A 23,719-nucleotide genomic window follows, 5' to 3' on the forward strand; every position below is an offset into this window, starting at 1 on the left:
GTGGAGATTACAATATAGGATTAAAAAAAAAATTGATGAAAGGAGAACACTCATAATTCTGCTTCTGTTTCCAAAAAGCTCTACATTATGAAAAATATTCTTTTAAAGGGGGATGCTTCCTTCAAAAATAATTTAATAAGTCTTCAAAATTCATTGTTCCTAAATGTCCAATTTGTCTTACGGTAGACTGAATTCATAGATGCACTTCTGGAAATCACAGGGCCTATACCGGTTCTTGCTTTTATTTTTACACAAAAGAATATGCAAAGTCCAGATTTTTAGGGTCTAGAAAAAGAAACTTCAACTTTGTATTGTGTAATTCTTTATTGCTTTGTAACTGAGATGTTATGAGGTTCTCATAGACTCATATAAGACATTAAAAACCCTTTGAAGATTAAAAAAATTACTACTACAGAAGTAAATTTTAGTTCTCATTTCTAAATATTCCAAAATCAAGTTATACCTGGTATGCTATTTAAAAAAGGCAGAAAATATTAGAACTAAGATGAATATTGCATCTGTTACTGCCTTAATAAGAAGAGGGAGATACACAATAATTAAAACCTCTAAGTAGGTTAACTTAATCTAAAGTAATTTCTGACTTGGATAATCATGTAAATGGTACAAAAGGACTTCCAAAGTTCAGTTTATAATTATTTTAAGGTGACTCCTTTAAAATCCCCTATGATATAATGTCCTTAAAAGTCCCATGTTCCTGTGAAAATGAAAAACAATTCCTCCTGTCCCAAGGGCCTCCATAGTCTAAGAATTAGGTACATTTGGTAGATTCATCAAGTATGTTCTTTTCTACACTCTCAGACCCTGCTTTTTAACTCCGTCTGTGACCTTATAAAGTACTGAGGTTCACATTTAAAGGACTGTAACTCCGAACAAATGTTTTTGTAGGTCTAGAACCTTAATGTGATGTCAATAAATGATGAAAGAGATGGCAGGTATTTTTGGGATTGAACATGAATGCACACAAAAGTCACATTTTCCATGTTAGACGCAGAAAAATAAACAACACATTTACATATCACTTTGTTACACAGCTGCAAAAAGGGCACGTTTGGGGGTAGCTTATCCATAGCACATAGAAATTTCTTGGGAATTATCAAGCCTGTTTCTCCTAAAGGTCAATCTCTTAGAACTTTAAATAACATGAAAAGAAAGCAGAATGCAAATCTCAAAAATGCGATATACATGGAAAATTCTTGCTATGTTGCCTTTTTGTCATAAGATACGTGGTATACGGCAGCTCTAAACATGGGCTCTGGGAATGGCTTAACTTCCATGTTTCCCTTCTCTGCAGACCACGCCACACTGTTAGTTGTACTTGTAAAAGTGTAGGGAGAAAAGAAGTGGACTCCAAGATGGTTACTTCAAACCTGATGGAATGTTTTAACTGATTAAGTTCCCCTAAGAGACAAACACTTCTAAACCCCAACATTCCAACTCATTTCCTTCAGAAAGGAAAATTATTTGGGTAAGATATGATTTTCGTTTTATTGCATGCCCTCTCATATTATTTATAGTTTTTCATCTTTAGTGTTTACGTATTTGAAGAATCTTAAAGTAATTTTCCATGACATGTAACAAAAGAACTTGGCTGAGTCATCAAATACGATCAAAATGACAAACGTTCTGCCTTCACGTGCATGGGCAACTCAATGATGAAGTGAGATGGATGAACGTTCTCACACGTATATGGTGTTTGCAGAGCAGAACTCTGCTGGGGTAGATTGCTGAGCCAGAGAGATGACAGATTTCCAGGATCACTTGTAAGTGCCCTTGACTCATTTTGCCTTGAAACTACCTCTGATTTAAACAAAACCAAATTTCAGAATGTAAAAACAGGATTAAAGGATCTCAGCGCAGCTCCTTCTCTCTGGCAGTGCCCATAACTGGCATGAATAGTATTCCTTTCCGCATCTTGCTAGGGGATCTCTTGGGCACAACTAAATTGATTTTACATTGGAAAGTTGAGAGGAGAATAAAGGTACTAACCAAAATGATCCAAGCAAAAACAATAAACAATCTTAAAAAACTTAAAATCCCTGAACCTAAATCCTACATTTTTAAGAACTGTCTGAATTAACACAGGGCTAGGGGAACCTGACATGCATTTTCTTGAAGACTTTGGATACCACCACTGTTCTCAACTGTGCTTCACACACTCAACCTTGGATTTCTTCTGACAGGTCCAAATGGGTTGCCCTTCTAGTTCCCAGTGAAACTGCTTCTTGGTACTACTGCTGTAGTCCTCTCCATTCCCCGGTCTGTTCACAGGCCAACCCAGCTGACACTCTACTTATTAAGCTGTCAGTAAAATCAGTACAAGTGCTACTTCATTCAAGCACCTTTTCCTTCTGTCTACCATGAGGATTTTATCTGAAAAGAGCCTAAGTACTGTATGCCTGCAAATGTGATCTATCCCACTGGTACCGAATCCTTTTTCATCCCTTATTTGAATTGATCCAGTAATTAAAAAAGAGAATTTGTGTTCTTGAGTCAATTAACATTCAGGGTAAAACTGATAAGAGTCTTAAGCATGAAGCTTTTTCTTTTTTTATCCCAAAGAGACACAGTACACCACTAGAGAGGAAATAGATGTAGAAAGCGAGTACCCTGCTGCAAGGTGCAATCCAGTAGCCGATAGCAAGGAATGGAAGGCCCAGGGCCACGACCAGCACAACGAGACACTTGATCGCTATGGTCTGCTCCCTTAGGCCTGAGAGGTTCTCATACCAGATTGTCAAGAGCTGCTGCTGGCAGTTGGGATGAGCCACAAACTGTTGGGAGAGAGAGAGTTTGAGAAGGGGAAAGAAAGGTAAGTTACCATACCATTGTCAGTAGTTCAACTATTAAATACACGTGCATCCTAAAGACATTAAAGCATATTTTTCTAGCATATTGGTACTGGAAGGTTCTGGTAATATTCTTCTTTGCTTTCCCTCCATTTTTCAAAATTATTTCAGAACTAATAGAAGAACTAGAATGGAAATGAGAGGATAAAATTGGTGGTGTCCTTAATCATAGTTCTTTTTGATAGAAACCCTCCATGATTCACAGATTTCTCTGTGGAATCTGGGTGACATCTGGCTTCTTTTGTAAAAATGTGTCCCATCTTGCGGTTGGCCAGCTTACTTGCATTCAGTTCAAAATGGAAAAGAAAAAAAGTTACTTGGTTTATTGTAGACTATAGCTAAAAGAGAAATGTGTGAAGTTTCGTGAGCAACCCCTAAAATGCTACATTTAAAAAAAAATATGCATGATGCGCCCTTTGTGTAATGATGTACTATTACTGCAAATCTGTAAAAGGTCTGAAAAATAATCAATGAACCTGCAAATATTATGCTGGGTCTACACATGCACTTCTTCCAGGAACTGACATCAAATGTCACTTCCCTCCTGTCCTCTTTTTTATTGCTTCCTTTATCAAAAGGTCAAAATATCACGACTATTTATCTTCAGCAGTTCTTTAATAAATAAAATTCTAATCAGGAAAAATGAGAAAATTATACTTATTTCAGCCCAGCCATTTGATTTTTCCCATTTGATTTTGTTAAGTTATCTGCCTGCATCATTTAGAGGGACTGGGATTTCTTTAAAGCCCTGTCATTATTCAAGAAGCAGAATGTATTTGTAGTCAGGCCCATGTAAAGGTCCTTATGCCAAAATCTGCCCATTTGTAGCCAGATATGCCTTTTTATGAATGGCCATATGTTCTTTGTCCAAGCTCAGGAATTCAAAAATCAACTATGAGTGACAACATATTTTTTAAAGGAGTTCTTAGTAACACAAAAATCAAGGTATCACTGTCTTCTAAAAAATAGAATAAACAGTAATAATGAACCTGTTAAGAAACACCCATGAAATGTTTTTGGGAACTGAGAAACAAAGAAAGTAGCTGCAGTTCCTACTTGTCAAAAGGTTCCTCTTTAATCAAGTTGTAGTTAATGATCCTGATGATTCTTAGTAACTCCAGGCAATTCCTAGAGTTATTAATATTTGGCTCTTTATCAAAGCCCACCTACAAGGAAACGCACAGGTATCCACTGACTGGTGCATAGTTTCCCATGAACAATTTTAATTAAAAAAGAAAGTCTCATCTCCCAGGACAGGTGATGGAGATGCAATTTCCCCCAAATCCCTGCTTTTGCCCCCAGAGTGCACCCAGTGGAGAAGCCCACTGATGGCTGCACTGGCAGCTGCCTCTGCACCACCATACACGGGAACTCAATGACCCACGGACAGAGGTGGTGAGAATAAATTTACGAACATTAGATTTGAGATAATTAACTGAGTTATAATGTTGAAATTCTAAGCCTCAGTGTGATGGGTATTAGAAAGCTAGGCTTTCGGGAGGTAATTAGATCATGAGGGAGGAGCCTTCATGAATGGGATTGGTGCCCTGACAGGAAGAGGTGGGAGAGCTTGCTCTCTTTCCACCATGTGAGGATACTATGAGAAGTCAGCAGTCTGCAACCCAGAGGAGAGCCCTCACCAGATCTTCACCATGCTGGCATCCTGATTTTGGATTTCCAGCCTCCAGAACTGTAAGAAATAATTTTTTTTTTTTTGAGATGGAGTTTCGCTCTTGTTGCCCAGGGCTGGAGTGCAATGGCACAATCTTGTCTCACCGCAACCTCCGCCTCCCAGGTTCAAGCGATTCTCCTACCTCAGCCTCCCGAGTAGCTGAGATTACAGGTATGTGCAACCATGCCTGGCTAATTTTTTGTATTTTTAGTAGAGACGGGGTTTCTCCATGGCAGTCAGGCTGGTCTCGAACTCTCAACCTCATGTGATCCGCCCGCCTTAGCCTCTCAAAGTGCTGGGATTACAGGCATGAGCCACTGCACCTGGCCGAGAAATAAATTTCTGTTGTTTATAAACCACCTAGCCTATGGTACTTAGTTACAGCAGCCTGAACTAAGAAGCATATTTTATCATGCGAGTTCCTTTCCATTCAGTTTTCAAAATCCCAGGTCCTGATTTTCAGTAGCTGCTAGTTGCTAAGGATATATTAGGTCTTCTCTCCAAACCCAAGATTTTGTCACTTTTCAAAGGTTGTAATTTTGAAAACAGCATTTCACAGACCAATGCAATCATTATTTGAACTCATGAATATAATCAAAGTTGAGGCTTCCTGGGTATATGTGACAACTTCCTAGGATTCTTGTTGAGAACTTCTCCAAACTTCCACTTCTGCCCCTGTACTGTATTTAGATCATTTCCTTCTTGCTTCACCTCTCCCTCTATGGTCCCTAATGTCCTTTATTCATTCATTCATTTATTCACTCATCAAAATGTCTTAAGCCCCTCCTATGATCCAGGCAGGGGCAGTATGATCCAGATCCAGGCAGTATATTGGGCAAGTATATTGGTACAAGAAGATAAAAATGGAAGCATCAGAGTTGAATTAAGTGATAAGAGGTCATTGTTCTAGGGTACACAGTAAGCTTTGAATAGATACAAAATAAGCTATTATAACTGAGGCTTCAACTCATATGCTTGTCAAGATGCCTAATCAGAATTTAAAATAGTCTTAATTTGAATGTTGGTACAATCATCTTGATATTTGAAGGATCTGCATTTGAGGGAAGTTAGACATATATAAATAAAAGGCATCCCTGATGACTGCAGCCAGGCTAAGCTTGGGACAGGTAATGGTTCATTCAGGGTAAACTACAGGTGGAATATATAATGTCATCAAATCAGATTACCACTTAGGATATCAACAATGCAGTTTTTGGACCAAGGGTTTCTGTAGGAAACAAAATTCCCATGAAGTTAGGAGACAGGAAGACGTGTCTATATGGATTTGATGGACAAATTTCCCTTTTGTGAGTATCTGGTTAGCTATCATTTGAATGTGTCTCCTACAAAATTTAGGTGCTGTCAATGTGGTAGAGTTAACAGGTGGAGCCTTCAAGAGGTGATTAGGCCATGAGGGCTGCTCCCTTGTCAATGGTATTAAGACACTTATAAAAAAGGTTTTATGCAGCATTCAACTAGCTTGCTCTTCTACTCTTCTGCCATGTGAGGACAGTGTTCCTCCCCTCTAGAGGATGCAGCCCTCACCAGACTACCAAACCCACTGTTGCCTTGATCTTGGACTTCCCAGCCTCCAGAACTATGAGACAAGAAAGTTTTGTTCGTATAAGTCTCTCCATCTCAGGCATTCTATTAAAACAACACAAGTGGACTAAGGCACTGGTCGTTCTTAGGTTTTAAACTCTTGAGGACAGAAATATTAATGTTATAGCGTATCTCCCTTTCCTACTCCTTGTCCTTGGACTCATTTTTAAATCGGAAGATGTGCTTTATGGCATTAATTACATATTTATAAAGATTGCACAGTTTCAAAGACTTGATGGACTCAATCCTTTCCATATGGCATATATGTGATGGTCAGTCTTTGACTTGATGTAACTTGTACAACAGTGCAAACCCTTACTCTACATTAAGTAGTAACCAAAATTGTGGTCTTTGCATTTTGCCTGTTACACTTTAAAATTCAGCTTAACGGGTCTATCTACTATGCTACTAATTCTACTCTTTTTTTTTTTTGAGATAATTATACACCACTTCATGGATTCTGTTGATTTCATTTAATCCACACAAACAGATTTTCCTCCAATGATTTAAAATCCTAATGCGAGTACACAAGGAGCATTTCAAAAAAGAAAGTAAAGTCAGTACAAAAATAGCAAGCGAAGGCAAAAAAGCTAATCCCTTTAGGAGATGAGTTTTGGTCTTTTCAATGACTTCGAAATAGGGCAGTGACCTTTATACCTGAAAAGTATTTTACCTCCTGAAAAATCTCCTTATGCCACTACACCAGTTACACCCAACAGGATAACATTTGTATTCTGTTTTCTAACTTCAGTGGACCAGCAAATTGAAGTTATCACAAAAATAATACCCTTATTTTGAGTTTTCTGATTTAAAGAGAGAATGCTTGACACAAGAAAATCTCAATCTTTCAATTGGACAACCAGCATTGAGAACAAATGAAATGTTTTTTTCTTGCCAAATGACTGATAGATTATAAACTGAACCACTGATCAGGGCAGGTTAGGGAAAACAATCAAATTTTAAATTTAAAAATTAATTAATGTTACACTGTTTTGCATCAAATCAGTCTTCACAAGAACTGTCTTCATGGGAATACTGTTGCGTAAAAACATGGTAGGAACTCTGGATTTGTTTTTAATGATACCGTTAGAGCCACAATTCATACAATTTAAAGGAAAATATTCTTGTAAATAAAAACTAGGCAATTCAACTTCTTTTTAAAACTCAATGAATTGTGAAATATAAACCCAAAACTTATATTGCAAAGGTTTTCTGGATTTTCAAACTTGCTGAGTGCAAAACGCTCTGTTATCTCTTGGTACCTGGGGAAGACCAGGACAAGGGGCCACGCAGTACAGCACACAGGACTGTGCCAGCCAGCACGCCCATTCCAAAGTCTCAGTGGCATATTTACAACTCTCTCTTTGCATTTCTTTAATTCTGGGCTTCCCCTGTATACTTTTTGCACAGAAAGTGGATACACAATGGATGCTTTTATCCTATTTATACTGCTGCATGTTTCTTGTTAGGATGGCTTTTCTACATTTAAATCTAATCCTACTATGGAGGAAATATTAATAGGAGAACAGAAAGGAAGAACTCAGGAAATGTTCTCCTTCTCTATCTGAGAGCCCAGTTTTCCAGATTCAGTGGTCTACCAAGCTCTAGTATCTTTTGTCAAAAACTTTCTCACAATAGACATAGCTCATGGTGAAGCAGGTAGAACTTTGGTTATTTCTATGGTGGGGAGTGGATTAATGTTCAGCTGCACATCACAGAGCAGGATAGAGGTACACTCAGAATTAGAACTCAAGACTTTTTGGAAGGGGCAAACAGTCCATTATTCTAATTAAACAAAATTAGTGTTTTTGCCTAAAAATTAATTTTCCTGTACCCATTTTCAGAAAATCAAATTTCATCTTCCAGTCTATTCCATTCTCTTTTCAAAGAATAATATAGGTATTTCTATAAATAGCAATAGTGTTTACTATCCTTCCAGCTTTATAATTTACCTTAGAGATCCCTTAAAAATGATTTTAGGCTGGACACAGTGGCTCACACCTGTAATCCTAGCACTCTGAGAGGCTGAGGTGAGCGGATTACTTGAGGTCAGGATTTTAAGACCAGCCTGGCCAACATGGTAAAACCCCATCTCTACTAAAAATACAAAAATTAGCCAGGCATGGTGATGGGCACCTGTAATCCCAGCTACTTGGGAGGCTGAGGCAGGAAAATTACTTGAACCTGGGAGGCGGAGGTTGCAGTGAGCCGAGATCTCACCATTGCACTCAAGTGTGGGTGACAGTGAGACTCCATCTCAAAAAAAAAAAAAAAAAAAAAAGATTTTAGGATGAATAATCTCCAAAATCCATTCCTTATTAGTAAAGATGCAGGCAGATGGTTGCTGTTTTACTATCAGCACTGAGAATTATAAATTTTTATTCTTTGTTAGTTTGAGACAAGGAAAATGGTATTTGTACATTAGTATACGTTTATCACTAGAAGGTCTGAAAATTTTAAATATGGATGTTAGTCATTTGAATTTTCTCTTCTGTGACATGCCTATTCAAACCTTGTGCTAATTTTTCTACAGGGCTCTGGATGTTTTCCTTACAAATTTGTTTGAGTTCTTGGGATATTATGAAGATCAATCTTTTGTGAGTTATAATAAAAAAAAATTTTCCCAGTTTGCCCTTCACTCTTTTGTTTATAATCTTTCTGATGTCATACAGAGGTTTTAAATTATATGTGACCAGATTATTTGTATTTTTGCTTTGAGATTTCTTTGCTTTTATATTAGAAAGTTCTTTCTGACATAAACATTAAATTCATGGTCAGATAGTTCCTATTCTGGTGTTTTATATATTCATTTACTGGATTAAGTATCATTGAGTTCTGTAAGGCCTGGGTTGAACTCATGCTTTGATTTCTGGGAAAGACCAGAGCTCTGGGAATCCTGAGTCCAGTTAGAAGACAACAGACTCGGAACCAAAGCTGGGAGTAGGTCTTGGGCAGTCGGTAGAAGAAAGACTTCCTGAGTCTCATATGCGGTCAATATGGCTTACCATTAGATAGGAATGGTTTCCTTGGTGGAATTATGGGTTGATTTGAATAAATATGAGTTTATTATGTTATCAGGGGGTAGGGGAGTCCATATAAAGTTACTTTGAAATCCCAATGACTTGCATATGGCCATAGTCTACCTCTGTGCCAGAGTGGGCAGGGTTTATGCATCATTATAACCCAAGATGTGGTTTTGCTTGGAGACTAGAAATGAGATGGTGGGAAAAGGAAGCAGCAGGAGTGGGTAGGGTGATATTTTTCCTCCTTGTGAGAGTGAAGACGGGTGAGTGTTGACTGAAAATGAAGGAAGCCTTTGAAAGGAAGAAAGAAAGGAGGAATTGGGGCTTTGCAAGCACTCTGGAATATAATTCTTATACACATTTATTATTCTAGAACAGAATTCTTATGTACATTTATTATTCTAGAATATAATTTTTACATACATTTATTGAGTGAGGATTCCAAATCAAAGACTTTACTCATTAATACTCCTTTTATAGCATAAAACAAACAAAACCAGGAAGGTTTGCAAAGTCCTGAATCTCCTTACAGTTCTAAATATTTTTTTTGGTTGCCTGATGGTTGACTGGTATCAATTTATTATTAACGACACCTCATACACTGTAACCTACATGCCAATTTATTTAAAGTTAACATGCAGGAAGAAAGAAACTCTGCAAGGCAGTTTAGTTGACAGAAGCACAAGTGTAGATGAGCTGTCTCTGCTCATATAACACTTTCAAAGCAATGATAAAAAACCAGTGACAACTGAAATCAATTCTCTCAGGTGTCAAAGAAAAGAGATACATATTGCAGGATGTGTGAATATATGTCCACAGAGTTTTCTGAAAAACAGTTTACTATCAATCTTGCTCAAAATTATCCTTTTCCCTCAATATATTAATAACTAAACCTCAACTAGCAAGAACGCTCTGAGAGGAGGGCAATTTAGCCAATTTAATTATCTTGTAACATACTTTCTTTGAAAAGTGGTTTTATTTCCATCTTTACTGAGAATCTTCACATTTGACTGTCTTATGAAATAGAGGAGAGATCTGCCATTAATGGTTGACCAAAATCTTGCAAATACTATGTGTATAAGTTTTCTACATTGTGGTAGCAGAATTATGTGTGTCAGAAGAGAGAAAGACAGACAGGAGGGGAGAGAGAAAGAGGAGAAAGAGACAGAGACAGAGTGAGAGAGATTTCCCCATCCTCGCTTGCTGCTAGGGTGCAAACATTGGCTTGGGTCCACTGATCAGAGGCATTTTGACCAGTGGAAAGAGCCATATGAAAACAGGCAGGATTCAGAGCATCCTCTCTGTGCTGATATGGGAGCAGCAGAGACAGAATTGTTCCATTTGGGCCACAGAAACTCCCTTAGCAGGTCAGCGCTGTGCCTGGTTCTGGGTGAGGTTTTTGGAAGCACAGCTTAGATAAGCTTGTTCCTGTAGCTCTTCTTAGGATTCTGTGAGCTTCCTCAATATCACTCACTAAATTCCTTCCTGCTTAAATAAATTCCTCTTACTAAGGACTTGATTCAGTACAAGGGGCATGAAATCTGTCTTTGATGACTGAGGATTAACTAGCTTAAGAGTCATCACTCTGGGTGTGAATTTTCATAATGTAGAAATGTTATTATTAATAGCTAATACTTATTGAGCAATCACGATGTACTACTGTGTGCTAATTACTTTACATGCATTATCTCATGCAATCCTTAAACAAATGAATAAGTAGGTACAACTATTGTCTTCACTTTACTAGTGAGCAGATGGAGGCCTGGATGGTTAGGTGACTTGCCCATGGTCACACAGGAGCACATGGTGGTGTCGGGACCTGAATCCTTACAGGTTGGCTCTAGTGCCTGTCCTCTTAAGCACCATGTCACACTGCAGAAAAGACAGAACACTTGTCTCTTTGTAAATTGATCAACTTTATAAAACCAGAGCTGATAACAGATTATTTCTTTGTGATTTATCAGTTTCTCTTAAAGTACAAAAAAATCTGTTATATAACATGTATAAAGTATTGGATTCTGGATAACTGAGATGTTTATTATTGTGAAACATTATAACTACAATTTTTATGAATTATTTAAAAGCCCCATACAAGTTGGCAAATAGAAACACATAACCGTTTTTCTGCAGTAACCAGAGTAAAAAATCATAATTTTTATTTCTGGCACCTGCATGACCAACTCCATAGTTGTGTGACCTTAGACATGCCATTGAAGCTTGGCAATCCTCAGTTTCCTTGTAGAATAGAAACCCCATCATCTACTGACATATTTTGTAGATAAAATGAATAATAACAGACTTGCTGCAAGGATTCACATAAGAATGTAAAAGTGCCTTACAAAAACATATACAGGTAACAGCATTATTAATTGTATTGTAATTAACATTTTACAGAGTGCTTTTGCATATCATAACCCATTTAAATTCCACGAAAACCCTGAGATAGATAAGAGATATTATCCTCCTGGTACATGAGGGAACTGAAATTTACAAATTTATGACTTATTCAAGGTCCCACCATGGGTAAAAAGTAGAAAGGATCAGAAGCTACACATTTAACTTGCAACTTTACCCCCTACAAAAAAACCTTTTATCAATAGCATCTATTTTTTATTTTATTTTTTGAGACAAGGACTTGCTTGCTCTGTTGCCCAGGCTGGAGTGCAGTGGTGCTATCGTTGCTCACTGCAGCTACAAATCTCCTGGGCTCAAGTGATCCTCCCGCCTCAGCCTCCCAAGTAGCTGGAACTACAGGCACGTGCCACCATGCCTGGCTAATTTTTAAATTTTTAGTAGAGACAGGGTCTCGCTAAGTTGCCCAGCTGGTCTTGAACACCTGGCCTCAAGTGATCCTCCTGCTTTGGCCTCCCAAAGTGCTGGGATTACAGGCACATGCCATCATGCCCAGCTAATTTTGTTTATTTTTTGTAGACACGGTCTAACCATGTTGCCCAGCCTACTAGCATCTAGTCTTATTATTTTAATAATTTTCCTAGGATTATGGCATAGTTTGTATTACATGTTTATTCTAATATGGCACTAGATGAAAGTAGGCCCACTCACCTTTTTGACTTCATACTTAATGGCAAGTTTGACACGACTTAATGAAGCTTTGTGCCTGTGTACCTCCAGAGGTTCTGCTGACTCCAGATCTCCATTCAGAATGGCTTCTACCTCTTCTGAGTCTCGGCAGAGATCCAGCACACCCACTACAAAGTCTTTGCACTGCATGGAGAGCTTCCGATAGTCATTCTAAGAACAAGAGATTTAGTGTTTTAACAAAAATAATTTGCTTTTATTCAATGGAAAGTGTTTGGGTGAATTAGAAAAAGGTATCCCTTCTTTTGGGGGTAGAAAGCTGCAGCCTACCTGGATGCAAGGCTTGTTGAACTGAATACAGGCTGGATTTGCACCCACCCAACCCCTTAGCCAGGTTTCCTTCTCCTGCAAACAGCCCAACCATCCGAGATAGTTCTGAAAATGGCATGATAATAATCTCACTTATATGTGGAATCTAAAAAAGTCAAACTCAGAGAATAGAAAAGTGGCTACCAGAGGCAGGGGGTGGGAGTAAGACGTAGGGTAAAGTAGAGATGAAATGAGGAGATACTGGTCAAAGTGAACAAAGTTTCATTTAGACAGGAGAAGTAAGTTTTTGAGATCTATCTGCACAGCACAGTGACTATAGCTTTAATACTATATTATATACTTCAAAATTGATGAGTAAATTTCAAATATCTCACTACCACAAAAAGTAATGTGAGGTGATAGATATGTTAATTAGCTTGATTTAATCATTTCACATTGTATACATCTATCGAAGCATCCCATGGTACCCCATAAATATATACAATAATTATTTGTCAATTAAAAATTTTAAAAAGCATTTACTCAAAAAATTGTATGCTGAAAGACCAAAGGATCAAAGAGTTTTCTCTCTTTTGTACAAACAATAGTTCTTGTAAAGTCAAAACAAGACCATTTCTACATTGGAAATTTTTCTATAATGGCCATTTTTCTAAAATGGCAATTTGATGTAGAAGATCAACTATATGTGATATGAAAGTTGTCAAAACTAAGTCAACTGTGTTAAAAACAACACAAAACAAAAAAACCCTGACTAATAGAGTCAGAGAAAGCCATGAAGGAAGGGTTCTCACACACAAAACTATCACAAGAGGGTGCAAAAACTATAACCTTGCATAAAGGCCATCGCGACCTTACACAAAAAATACCTCTGTGAGGACGTCTGCCCAGCAACTGCCTGTACAACTTTGGACTAGCTCTGCCTTTGTTATTGTTCCTGGAGCGTAGCCCTCCTCACTTTTCTTTTAAAAAACTTGTCTTTCTTTACCTCCCTGAATACACAGAGTTTACCATGTCACTTGTATTTCCACTGCAATATTACATTCCCAGATAAATATGATTTTCTATTTTTTTCTTTTTTTTTTTTGAGATGGAGTCTTGCTCTGTCACCAGGCTGGAGCACAGTAGCACAATCTTGGCTCACTGCAACCTCTGCCTCCCAGGTTCAAGCAATTCTCCTGCCTCAACCTCTCAAGTAGCTGGGATTACAGGCAGGTGACACCACACCCGGCTATTTTTTTGTATTTTCAGTAGAGATGGGGTTTCACCATATTGGCCAGGCTGGTCTTGAACTCCTGACCTCAAATGATCTGCCCAGCTGGGCCTCCCAAAGTGCTGAGATTACAGGCGTGAGTCACTGCACCCGGCCTCATTTTCTTTTAGAGAACCTCTCTCTCTGTTATTTAGGTTGACAGTGAAAAATAACTTGTCCAGTTCATTATCCCTTGCCTTACTGGAGACATTGCTTCTCAAAGTGTAGTCCTCAGAACAGCAGCATCAGCAGCACCTGGGTATGTGTTAGAAATGCAAATTCTCAGACCCCAGCCCACATGTCCTGATTTAGAAACTGAAGTAGGGCCCAGCAATCTGTGTGTGTTTTCACACACCCTCCAGATGATTCTGATACATGTTATGTTTGAGAATAATTGGTTTAGAACGACTGTAGAGAGGTAGATGGATACCCACCTGTATACAGAGGGTTTTCTGTTTGTTTGTTTCTCTGAAGGGCATATTATTGTGCCCTGCAGAACTAGAAGAAGAGAAATATATCATTGTATGTAATGGAATTCTCAAGGGTTACAGAATTCAGTACCTGAGAGAAAAATTTCCAGGCCACTGGAACTAACACCTTGCTAAAAATAATCCATGAATCTTTAATTTCATTTGCATACTTATATACTGCTGTGGACTACTATAAGTAAGTCAGTTGGTAGCATTCCTTGTTGCCTTCTGAATGGAGCTTTGTTTCTAGTCCGTTTGTTCTAATGAAGGCGTCAATGACCATCTCCTGAGAAAGTGTCTCATTTTTGGAAACCCTAGTTCCACTTTATGACTTTCACTAAAATTCTAGCCTATTAGGAAGGCTAACTAGATAATAATCTAATGTGGAACACTTGAGGAAAACAGAATTCCCCACTGTAACATGTCCTGAGACACTGTAAGTGTCTATATAACTAAGTAATATTTGGCACAGTAGAATTACTGGGCTTCCAAAAATCATACTTAAATAAAAGACGTGAAGAATTCCAATTTTTTTCCTTTACATAATTAATGTGATTTGATGGGCAAAACCACGTCATCAGCTAAAATAAACAAGAAGAAGAGAGACTGTTTAAAGGCTACACAGATTAGAATAGTTTCCATTTCAGATATCAGAAATTCAGATAAAGAACAGTTACAGTTAATCCTTTTCCCCTCATAAGGGAACAGATAAAATGAATAAAACTTCAATCTTTAGTTTCCATTCAAGTTGGTACCATGCAACTGATAAAATTAATAAAATGTTCAGTCTCTGGTTTCTGTGCAGAGTGTCAGTTAAATATCCATCTGCTTTCCATTCCTGAAAGACTAATGAAATATTTTATTATAGCATCCAGAAGAAGTATTAAATCCATGCCCGTTTCCATATAAAGCTTCCCTTTTAATACGATTTTTTTAGATGAAATTTCCTCATGTTATTCTTCAGTTCAGACTGTTCTGTAAGATTTGGTACAACATAGGGTGGTCATTTCTCCATTGATCAGAAATAGAAAGAGGCTACTTTCCATGCTTTGAAGAAAACTTAGTACCCACATCTGCAGTAATGCCTAAATAATAACTCATTACCTATAAAATTATAGTCTATAAACTGTTTAGTTTTAAGGAAAGCTTTTTTTCACATCCACTGAAAGATCAGTAAATAATCCAAAAAACTGATAATCAAACATGCTGCAAGGACAGCACTGTTTGTTTTTATAACAATTTAAACATTTCCCACTTAAAGAAGTCTGTTGCCAGAGTGCAGAAAATAATCAGAACTGGAGATAATGGTGATTTCTTTTGTTACAGTAATTGGATACCTTTTTTTAAACCTATGCAGAGCTCGCCGGGAAAGATGGAGAACTCCAGCTAAGAACAGCCTCTCTTCAGCTGTAAAAGCAATCATGTCCACATCGACTCTTAATTCCACCATGAGGCCGCATTGAATGGTAATTCCACCATGTTACTTCACAGATCAGACCATTTTCTGGTCTACATTTTCTAATAATTTTCTTTTAAGTTACTTTTGCATAATGGTCTTTAATAAACCACTCATCCATTACCACAGCCCTCCACAGTTAGCAGGTGGACCTACTGCACACCCTATAGAGCAGAACTTAAAACCCTAAGGATCCACTCAAGCCAGAGGAAGAATAATGAAGTTCAGTCTTCATTACAATATATCAACAGGTTCTGCACACTCCTTTTAATGTATGTGGTTTAATTATCATTCTAATCCTTTTTTATCCTGAAGAGGAAAACTGAAATTCAACTCTTAACAGGCTTGGTTCTGTCAGGCCCTTTCCCTAATAACAAAAGAGGCAAGTTATCATAGTGACTAAAAGCATAGAGTCTGAAGCCAGACTTCCTGGGCTCAAATACTGCTTTACCACCTACTGGCTGTGTGATATTGTGGAATTCACTTTACGTCTCTGACATGAATAATCAATCCTACCCAATATTGGTACTATAAGGATTAAATGCTTAGAACATGTTTGGTACAAATTAGGTGCTAAGTGCTTCGATATTACCAGGTACATTATATTATATACAATACCTACGACTGGGACTCAAGACACTCAAATCTAGGCTTAGCATATGAAATGTTGCCTATAGCCTTTGCTTTCTCTTTTGCAAAATTAAAGATGATTCCTAGAGTATTTTCCTGCTATAAAATGTCATCTTGCTTTTTATATTCATTTTTTTTTCTTCCTTACAGCTGTAGTGTGATATAAGGTGAAATTGTTTTTTTACTTTAAGGAGAGGAAAACTGAGGCACGGGGAAGCAAACGCCTCTCCCCGCTTCCTTATTTTTACAAAAAAGGTGCGTCATGGCTCAGTCAGAACTAGAAAATTTCAATTTGCGTTCTCACAGCTTAATAAATGACTGGCTTCCTTGCCACTGACATTTTGGAGGATTAGACCAAGAGTCTATCCTTCCAATATTCTGTTTCTCAGAATAGCTTCAAATGGCATTTGCACATCCAAAATATTTCTTTAATAACCTGTCACGGAGCTATCCTCCACTAATTTATCTAAATCTGTATCCTAGAATGTTTGACCTCTTAGGGTATTGACCTTCACATGTTTTCAGCACCATGCCTACTGCATTTCTCAAAGAAATGTGAAAACTGCAGAGTGGCTGAGAATCTTCTCTGAAGCACCTAAATGATGGCAATTTCAGGGGTAAGATACTAGATATTATGGGCCATTGATAAGATAAAATAAATATAGGTGTTTTAAAAGGAAAAAAATCACCTCTTTTTCACTAGGGAACTATTTTTTTATTTCAAGGCTAACACTTTGAGCTCAAAGTCCCCATGGGAAGAATATAGCGAACACCATGGAATAGGGCAAATTAGGTTACCTGCTTGCCTCAGAAATGAGCTTCATTTTCACTGCCTTTTCAGAGCTCAGAGTCTCTGGGTCAGTGCTATGGAAGCACTATTTTCTCTGTCTGTCTAAAGCCCTGACAGATGGACATGAACATGGGACAAGAGGGGAGAAAGGTGAAATAAAGACAGATAAGAAAGGAATAACAAGGACAGGTAAAAATGAGAGAGAAAAGGCACATTGAGTTAGGGGAGAGAGACGTGAAGTCCTCGGAGACTATAATTTCTAAAGAACTGTCTTAATTTCGGCTCAGAGAGGGCTATCTTGCTACACAAGCACTTTCCATATAATCTAGAAAAAAGAACTGGGAGATTTAGATGATTTTTGCATATCCTTATAGATATTTGGCAGCTTTATAGATGTTCTCTAGAATTCAACTGTGTTTTCTCTCTTTTTGCCTCTTCATTTGTGATATTTCCCCACCCTTGAAAGGTTATCAGAGGTGACTCTTTAAGTTACAATGAAAGAGATTCTAAGCATTACCAATATGTATCTAGCCAGCTTCAGGGTAAAACTATGAATAACAAATTCTCTTACCATAGTTGCACTGAGCTGACGTCTCTGGGTGGAATTGCAAACATCACCATCTTTAGTAAATTATTAAAACATGATCTTAGAAAATATTCCCTTTTATAGAATCTCTTGCAGACTTTCAGTATATATCAAGAAAAATGTGTAAAAACAAGGTTTGTGTGGCATTTGAAACAGTGGCAAATAAATACGTTTAGAATTATGTTTTAATTACTGTTTCAAAATAACAAAGTGATATTTAAAAGTGCTTTACCTACGTGCTTTTCTGCTGTCTCTAAACAGAATTTGGAGTTTCCAACTTGCTCTGAGTTCTATCTAAAAAAAAAAATCATTTGGGGGCCAAGTAAATAAATCTTTTCAAATACCACATAATGAATCTCCTCAAAGGGATTAGATATAAGGTAACATTTACTTTCTTCTTTGTATTTTACCTTTTTTGGAAATTTTTTACAATAAATGTGTGTAGCTTTTACATCAGAAAAAAATTTTAATGGATTAACAAAATTATAGTAAGTCCAGATCTCCACTGGGACAAAATGAGCATTGATGGATATCCAGGGAATTTTGTGTGTATGGAAAAGGGATGGGACCACTTTCCCACCATTTTCTTGCAACACCGGGACAAAGTATATTTTCTGTAACCTGAATTATATTGCTAGTTGCATTTGTGTAAATCTCACTAACTATAAAAACTATATTCAGATGTGAAAGAATAATCACTTTTTCTGTGATCTGACACCATAACACTCAACTAAAAAGATTAACTTAGCATCTAGAAAATAATTTAAGGAATTGATGTCTACAATCATCTTTTTAGATGGGAAATGGGAGACAAGAACCTGTCAAAAACAGTCTAAATGATATTGATCAGAACTATGAAATACCCAGATTTAGTAGCCAATCAAAATGCATAGGAGGAGGTAGCAACTGATCAAAAAATAAAAATGACCTGTCGTTAATGTATAATTTTTATAAAAATAAATAATACTGCTTGACTGAAAATAATGTCCAGGAAAAAAGTTCACTCATTAAAAAAATCCCTTAAAGCAAATCACTTTGCTGTCCTCATATTTCTAGATTGAACTGACATCTGCGGCTCACCATTCTGAATATACATATGCGGAATTCAGGGAAAGGCATTTTGTCATATCAGTGAAATGACTTTAATAGTATTTTTTATTGGTCTTTTGACTTTTGATTCTAAAGGGATACACAAATGCTTGGGCCAATGAACAGTGCATTCAAAACTAACACTATCGTGGAGATGGAATGGGAGCTTGCTCTGTCCAGTCCAACACAGACCTAGTATTGCAGGAACTCCGGAAACGGTACACTCCCTCAGGGGAAATAAAACAAACTATTACTACTTATGTTCTACCATACAAGTAACTACAAAACAGGAGGAAGGATTTGGAAGACAAAAAGTCACACCAAAACCCTCCTTTTAGCAAAAAGGGGAGAAATCTTGAGTTTTATTTAATGCTTACCCAGAACACAGAGCGGCACCATAATTATAGCTCTCTGATCCAGAATACTGGATCCCCAAAGCGAATTTGTCACAGCACCATCATTGAGAGGGAGAAAGAAAACATCAGACGAGGTCTGAATGATGCTCTCAGTCCCTCGTGATTTCACATTCACTGGGCAAAATCGAATGTGGAACGAACGGTGGCAGAGCGGGCCAGGCAGCAGTGGGGAAGTGGGTGAGCACGCAGAGCAGCCGGGGTAGAGCGCAAAGCTTACCTTGAACTCCTTCTCTATGTTGGCCAGCTTGGCCAGCTCGTTGCTGAGCTCTAGGGCTGTGAGCACTGGGTCTTCGCTGGACAACGAGAGGTACGCCGGGCTGGCCAGCCCCTTATAGGCGTTGATCCTCGAGCGCGAGTGGCTGAAGGAGTCGTGCCTCTGCTTCTCCATGCAGTCCCCGCACTTGCAGAAATAGTCGTGCGGCCGCTCGATCCTGGCGCCCTTCATCAGCAGCATGTGTACCACTTCGTATTTCTGGCAGTGCGCCGCCAGGATGATGGGGGTGATGTCCGGCGAGAAGCGCGTGCCGTCCTCGTCGTAAGCGTAGAAGTCGTCGTCCTGCAGCTCCTGCTCGCAGGGGCTGAGAGTGAGGCGCTTGCTGGCGGCGAAGCCAGGGTGGTTGAGGATGGCCTCTACGATGCGCACGTAGCCCTTGCTGATGGCGAGCAGCAGGGCGTCGCCAATGCGCGCTAGGTTCTCCTTCTTGAGCAGCAGCTCGGTCACCTCCAGGTGCTCGTTGCCCACAGCCAGCTGCAGCGCGTTCTGGCCCATGTAGTCCACGCAGTTGACGTTCAGCGTCTTGGACTCCTCCAGCATTTTGCGCACCACTGGGATGTTGCCGTACTCGGCGGCGTCGAGGAAGCGCTCCTCCTCGGCGGTGAGGCTGGTGCCCCGGTCATTGAACATGAAGGCCGGGCCCCTGACAGCCTGGCGGCGGCCCTTCTCCCGCATCACCGTCATGCGTCTCAGGGATGGGCTTCCCTCCATGGACCTAATCAGTAGCAACGATAAAACAACTGTAGAATATTAGGGCATATTCCTTCCTTTCACATGTCAGGGCCCTTTCTGTAATACACAGTACCCACTGCAAACCTCTGTCTGCAGGGGGCCGGCTCAGTTGCTAGCGATATCGTTGCTAACTACTTGCCTGAAAGTGACACCTGTGATCTAACCCTGGCTGCTAGATCCCAGAAGGGAGCCGGTAGCCCTTCAGAACAAATGCTCCTGTTCTCTAGAACATGATATTCAGATGGAATAATAAAAATTTCCATATACCCATGCCTTCCTTGTGACCCTAGCAAAGATGTAACTCATCGTACCTTCTGCTCTTAAAAGTCTTGGACATTGAGGCTTGCAGGTACTTGGCATTAAAGTACTAGGCTTGAAGGCTAAGGGAAGTTAATTTTTTCAAGAATGAGACCAAAACACTCCTGCCAAGTCATTGCATCCTTTTAACTAAATAAAATCATTGACCCTCAGCCCCCTAAAAAAGCACAGGGTTTAGGCCAAGTATCATCTTGCAGGATCTTAGTTTCATCTTTTTCTCTTTAAAATTTTTGTTTATTTAAATATTTTTTTAGAGACAGGGTCTCTGTGGCCCAAGCTAGAGTGCAGTGGCAAGATCACAGCTGCAGCCCTGAACTCTTAGGCTCAAGCAATCCTCCGCCTCCGCCTCCCAAGTAGCTAGGACTACAGATACGTGCCACTCGCCCCCACACCCTCCACCTTATGCATTTCTCTTAAGGGGATTCACCCATCCCCAAGTTACAGGATTTATCTTTTCAAAGATGCAGACAAGATTTAGCAATTTTGAGCATCAACCTAGATTGATTTCATTGAAAACAATTGTGCCTTTGTAATGAGAATTATTTAATTACTAGTATTACATATTTGCCTCTTGGAACTGAAAGGATAAGGTTTGATTATGGTTTAAAAATCACTAGAATTACTTTGTGAGTAAAGCAGCTGGGCACTATTTGTACATCCAGATCAATGTGCACTGAAATCCTAACACAACCACATTAGTTGAGATTTATTTAGCTGCATTATAAAAGTTATGTCAATTGATGTGTACAGTGATTTGAGTTCACATCTTAATTTCCGTGATGCTAGGTAAATAATTTCATTTCCTTGTGCATCATCCTTATGCCAGGTATAAAATCGAATTTTATAAAGTTCTCCAGATTTTCCTCATGAATAAAAAGCTTTTTTCAGAAATTCAGGGTCTCTGAAAAACAATGCTAAATAAACACTTTTAACATTGTGACTATCTATAATCTTTCAATAGTCTGTGCAATATTTTGGTGGCTATTAAAATACTGCACAAATATTGTATAAATCTATACCTTACCTTACCCAGTTCCAACATTCAAGATAACTTCCTTTTAAAAATCTGTGATTTTTGGTGGGATGAATTGTACCAAAAAGTACCAGATAAAGCTTTTTCCACAATACTGACTTTTGAAGCAAATAAGTCAAAGTTAAAAGTGAATGGCTAGAAAAGAAAATGCTTTATTTCTAGAATATATATTCCAGAAATACCTCCTACCATCGAAAAAACTGTATTCGTGGAGTCAGAAGTTGAAAATTAATTAGAGAGGATATCGGCCTCCCTGGGTGCCTGGGGTGGATGACTAAATTGGGAAGCTTCCCTGGCAAGAGGAATCAGAGGCAGCCCAGTGCCAACTCGGTTTTCAGCTCTGTGGGCCCCAAACAGAGAGAGGAGCACAGAAGCCACTGGCAGAAGGTCTCCCGGATAGGGACTAAGGCAAATGTGGCTGGGCAAGCCTGACTCTATAGAGGTATGGCAACTAAAGGGGTCCCCAGAGAGGCTTGTTGACTTATGCAAGGACACAGTGCTGTGACTGGCACCCAATTCTAATGGCTCGACTAGTGTCAACTGATCAACTTTTAAAAATTAAATAAACATATTTGTTTTATATACACATATGTATTTGTAGCAATTTCTAGAAATCAACACATGAAGCTTTTGAAGTCATATCTGGGCTGGGACTAAGAAGTCATAGAGGAAGGGGGACTTTCACTTTTCATTTATACCCTCTTGCATATTTTGAATAGTTTTAACCACAGTGTGAATCTCTTTATTAAACAAAAAATTAATGTTTTACATTTTTATTTATTAAAATTTTTATTTTTTAATCCCTTAGTTGACAAAATGTTAAAATATAAGTATTTATTAGAAATCATTACATTATAATCTTTCTGAAGTGAAATAAATGTCCTGTATTTGGCTGTTATGAGTAGGGTATGATGTGTAGGGGAGGGTGTGGAGTAGAGTGTATGATGTGTGGTATGTGTGGGAGACAAGGGCAGGGTGCAAGTCTGAGTTGGGGGACATGTGTGTGGGGGGGTGTGTGTTGGTATAATAATGACTTTTAGGTGGACAAGAACTGCATAGAAGAGAACTTTGTCTCAAGACCAAACTCTATGACAAGGATTTTAAACAAATCTTGTAAATATGATAGCAATAAGTATATTTTATGACTATTAGTGGTACTGACTTCATTGGGTCAATATTTTTATTGTTAATCTATGAATTGATATTCTTCAAATGACAAGAAATTCCATGTTGTATAAAATATTATGTATCGATGAGAGGAAATCTATGCGGAGTATATATGTCAGAATTTCAATACTCAGAGGGGTTATCTTTGGAAAAATAAACCCTTATTAAAGTGTGACATCTTGGTGGAAAGGCTTTTAATTTAATGATTGCTACCTACAGGGAAAATCACTTATAAAAATCCTATTATTTCTCCCAAAAGACACTGGGTTGAGAATATTAGGACATCATTCTTTCATGAATTTTTCCTTTCTATTTCTTAGTATTTTAGGTTTTTTCTTAATACTATCTTATTCCTTCAGAAGCTATACCTCCATACAATATATTTGAACTGAAATGTCTGATTTTAGAACAAATCACATGTCATTTTTATTTTGTCTTTAAAAACTTCTGACACTGAGAAGTCAGATATCTCAATTAGAACAAATTACACTGTTTTATCAAAATAAAAGAGCTGACAATGTCACTCATGGTAAATTCACAAATCGAAGTGTCTTTTTGTTAACTTTCCTTATAGTACTAAGATAAATTTCATTAGTCTGAACTGATGGAACGAGTCAATATTCACATCATACACAATACATAAACATAATCTCAGCTGGCCTTGACAATGTATCTCTTCTAGCATGAAAAATACGGAAGGAATGTGGGTGAATGGGACAGAATGTTTAACTCTAGCAATGTTAACACTAAAATTATTTTGCCAGGAATTTCCTACCCTCTGATCTTCATCCAATGGGTCATTCAACACTGTGACAGTACATTCTGCAGGGATGTCTTTCTAGTAAAAGCATTGGAGTACCACTGACCCGCAGATCTATGAGGGCCATGTTTAAGCATCTTTTGACTAATACAGATAGCTAGTAATATCCAACTGCCAAATTGTGTCTCCACAAAATTCGTATGTTGAAGCCCTAAC

General features: G+C 38.3%; 1 protein-coding gene across 8 annotated transcripts in view; it reads right to left on the reverse strand.

Annotated features, from left to right (window-relative positions):
- The window catches only part of TRPC3 (transient receptor potential cation channel subfamily C member 3), a 73,674-nt gene that overhangs the window by 33,950 nt on the left and 16,005 nt on the right, over window positions 1-23,719 (reverse strand). For all 8 annotated transcript variants that reach the window (XM_065545435.2, XM_015450791.4, XM_045392839.3 and 5 more), the window contains exons 2-4: window positions 19,437-20,208; window positions 12,228-12,416; window positions 2,628-2,792 (exon numbers count right to left, since the gene is read on the reverse strand). In XM_065545435.2, the coding sequence (XP_065401507.1) occupies window positions 2,628-2,792; window positions 12,228-12,416; window positions 19,437-20,208 (1,126 nt within the window). The remainder of the gene's footprint in view (window positions 1-2,627; window positions 2,793-12,227; window positions 12,417-19,436; window positions 20,209-23,719) is intronic.

The sequence above is a fragment of the Macaca fascicularis genome, chromosome 5 (genome assembly GCF_037993035.2).
Source record: "Macaca fascicularis isolate 582-1 chromosome 5, T2T-MFA8v1.1".
Classification (NCBI taxonomy): domain Eukaryota; kingdom Metazoa; phylum Chordata; class Mammalia; order Primates; family Cercopithecidae; genus Macaca; species Macaca fascicularis.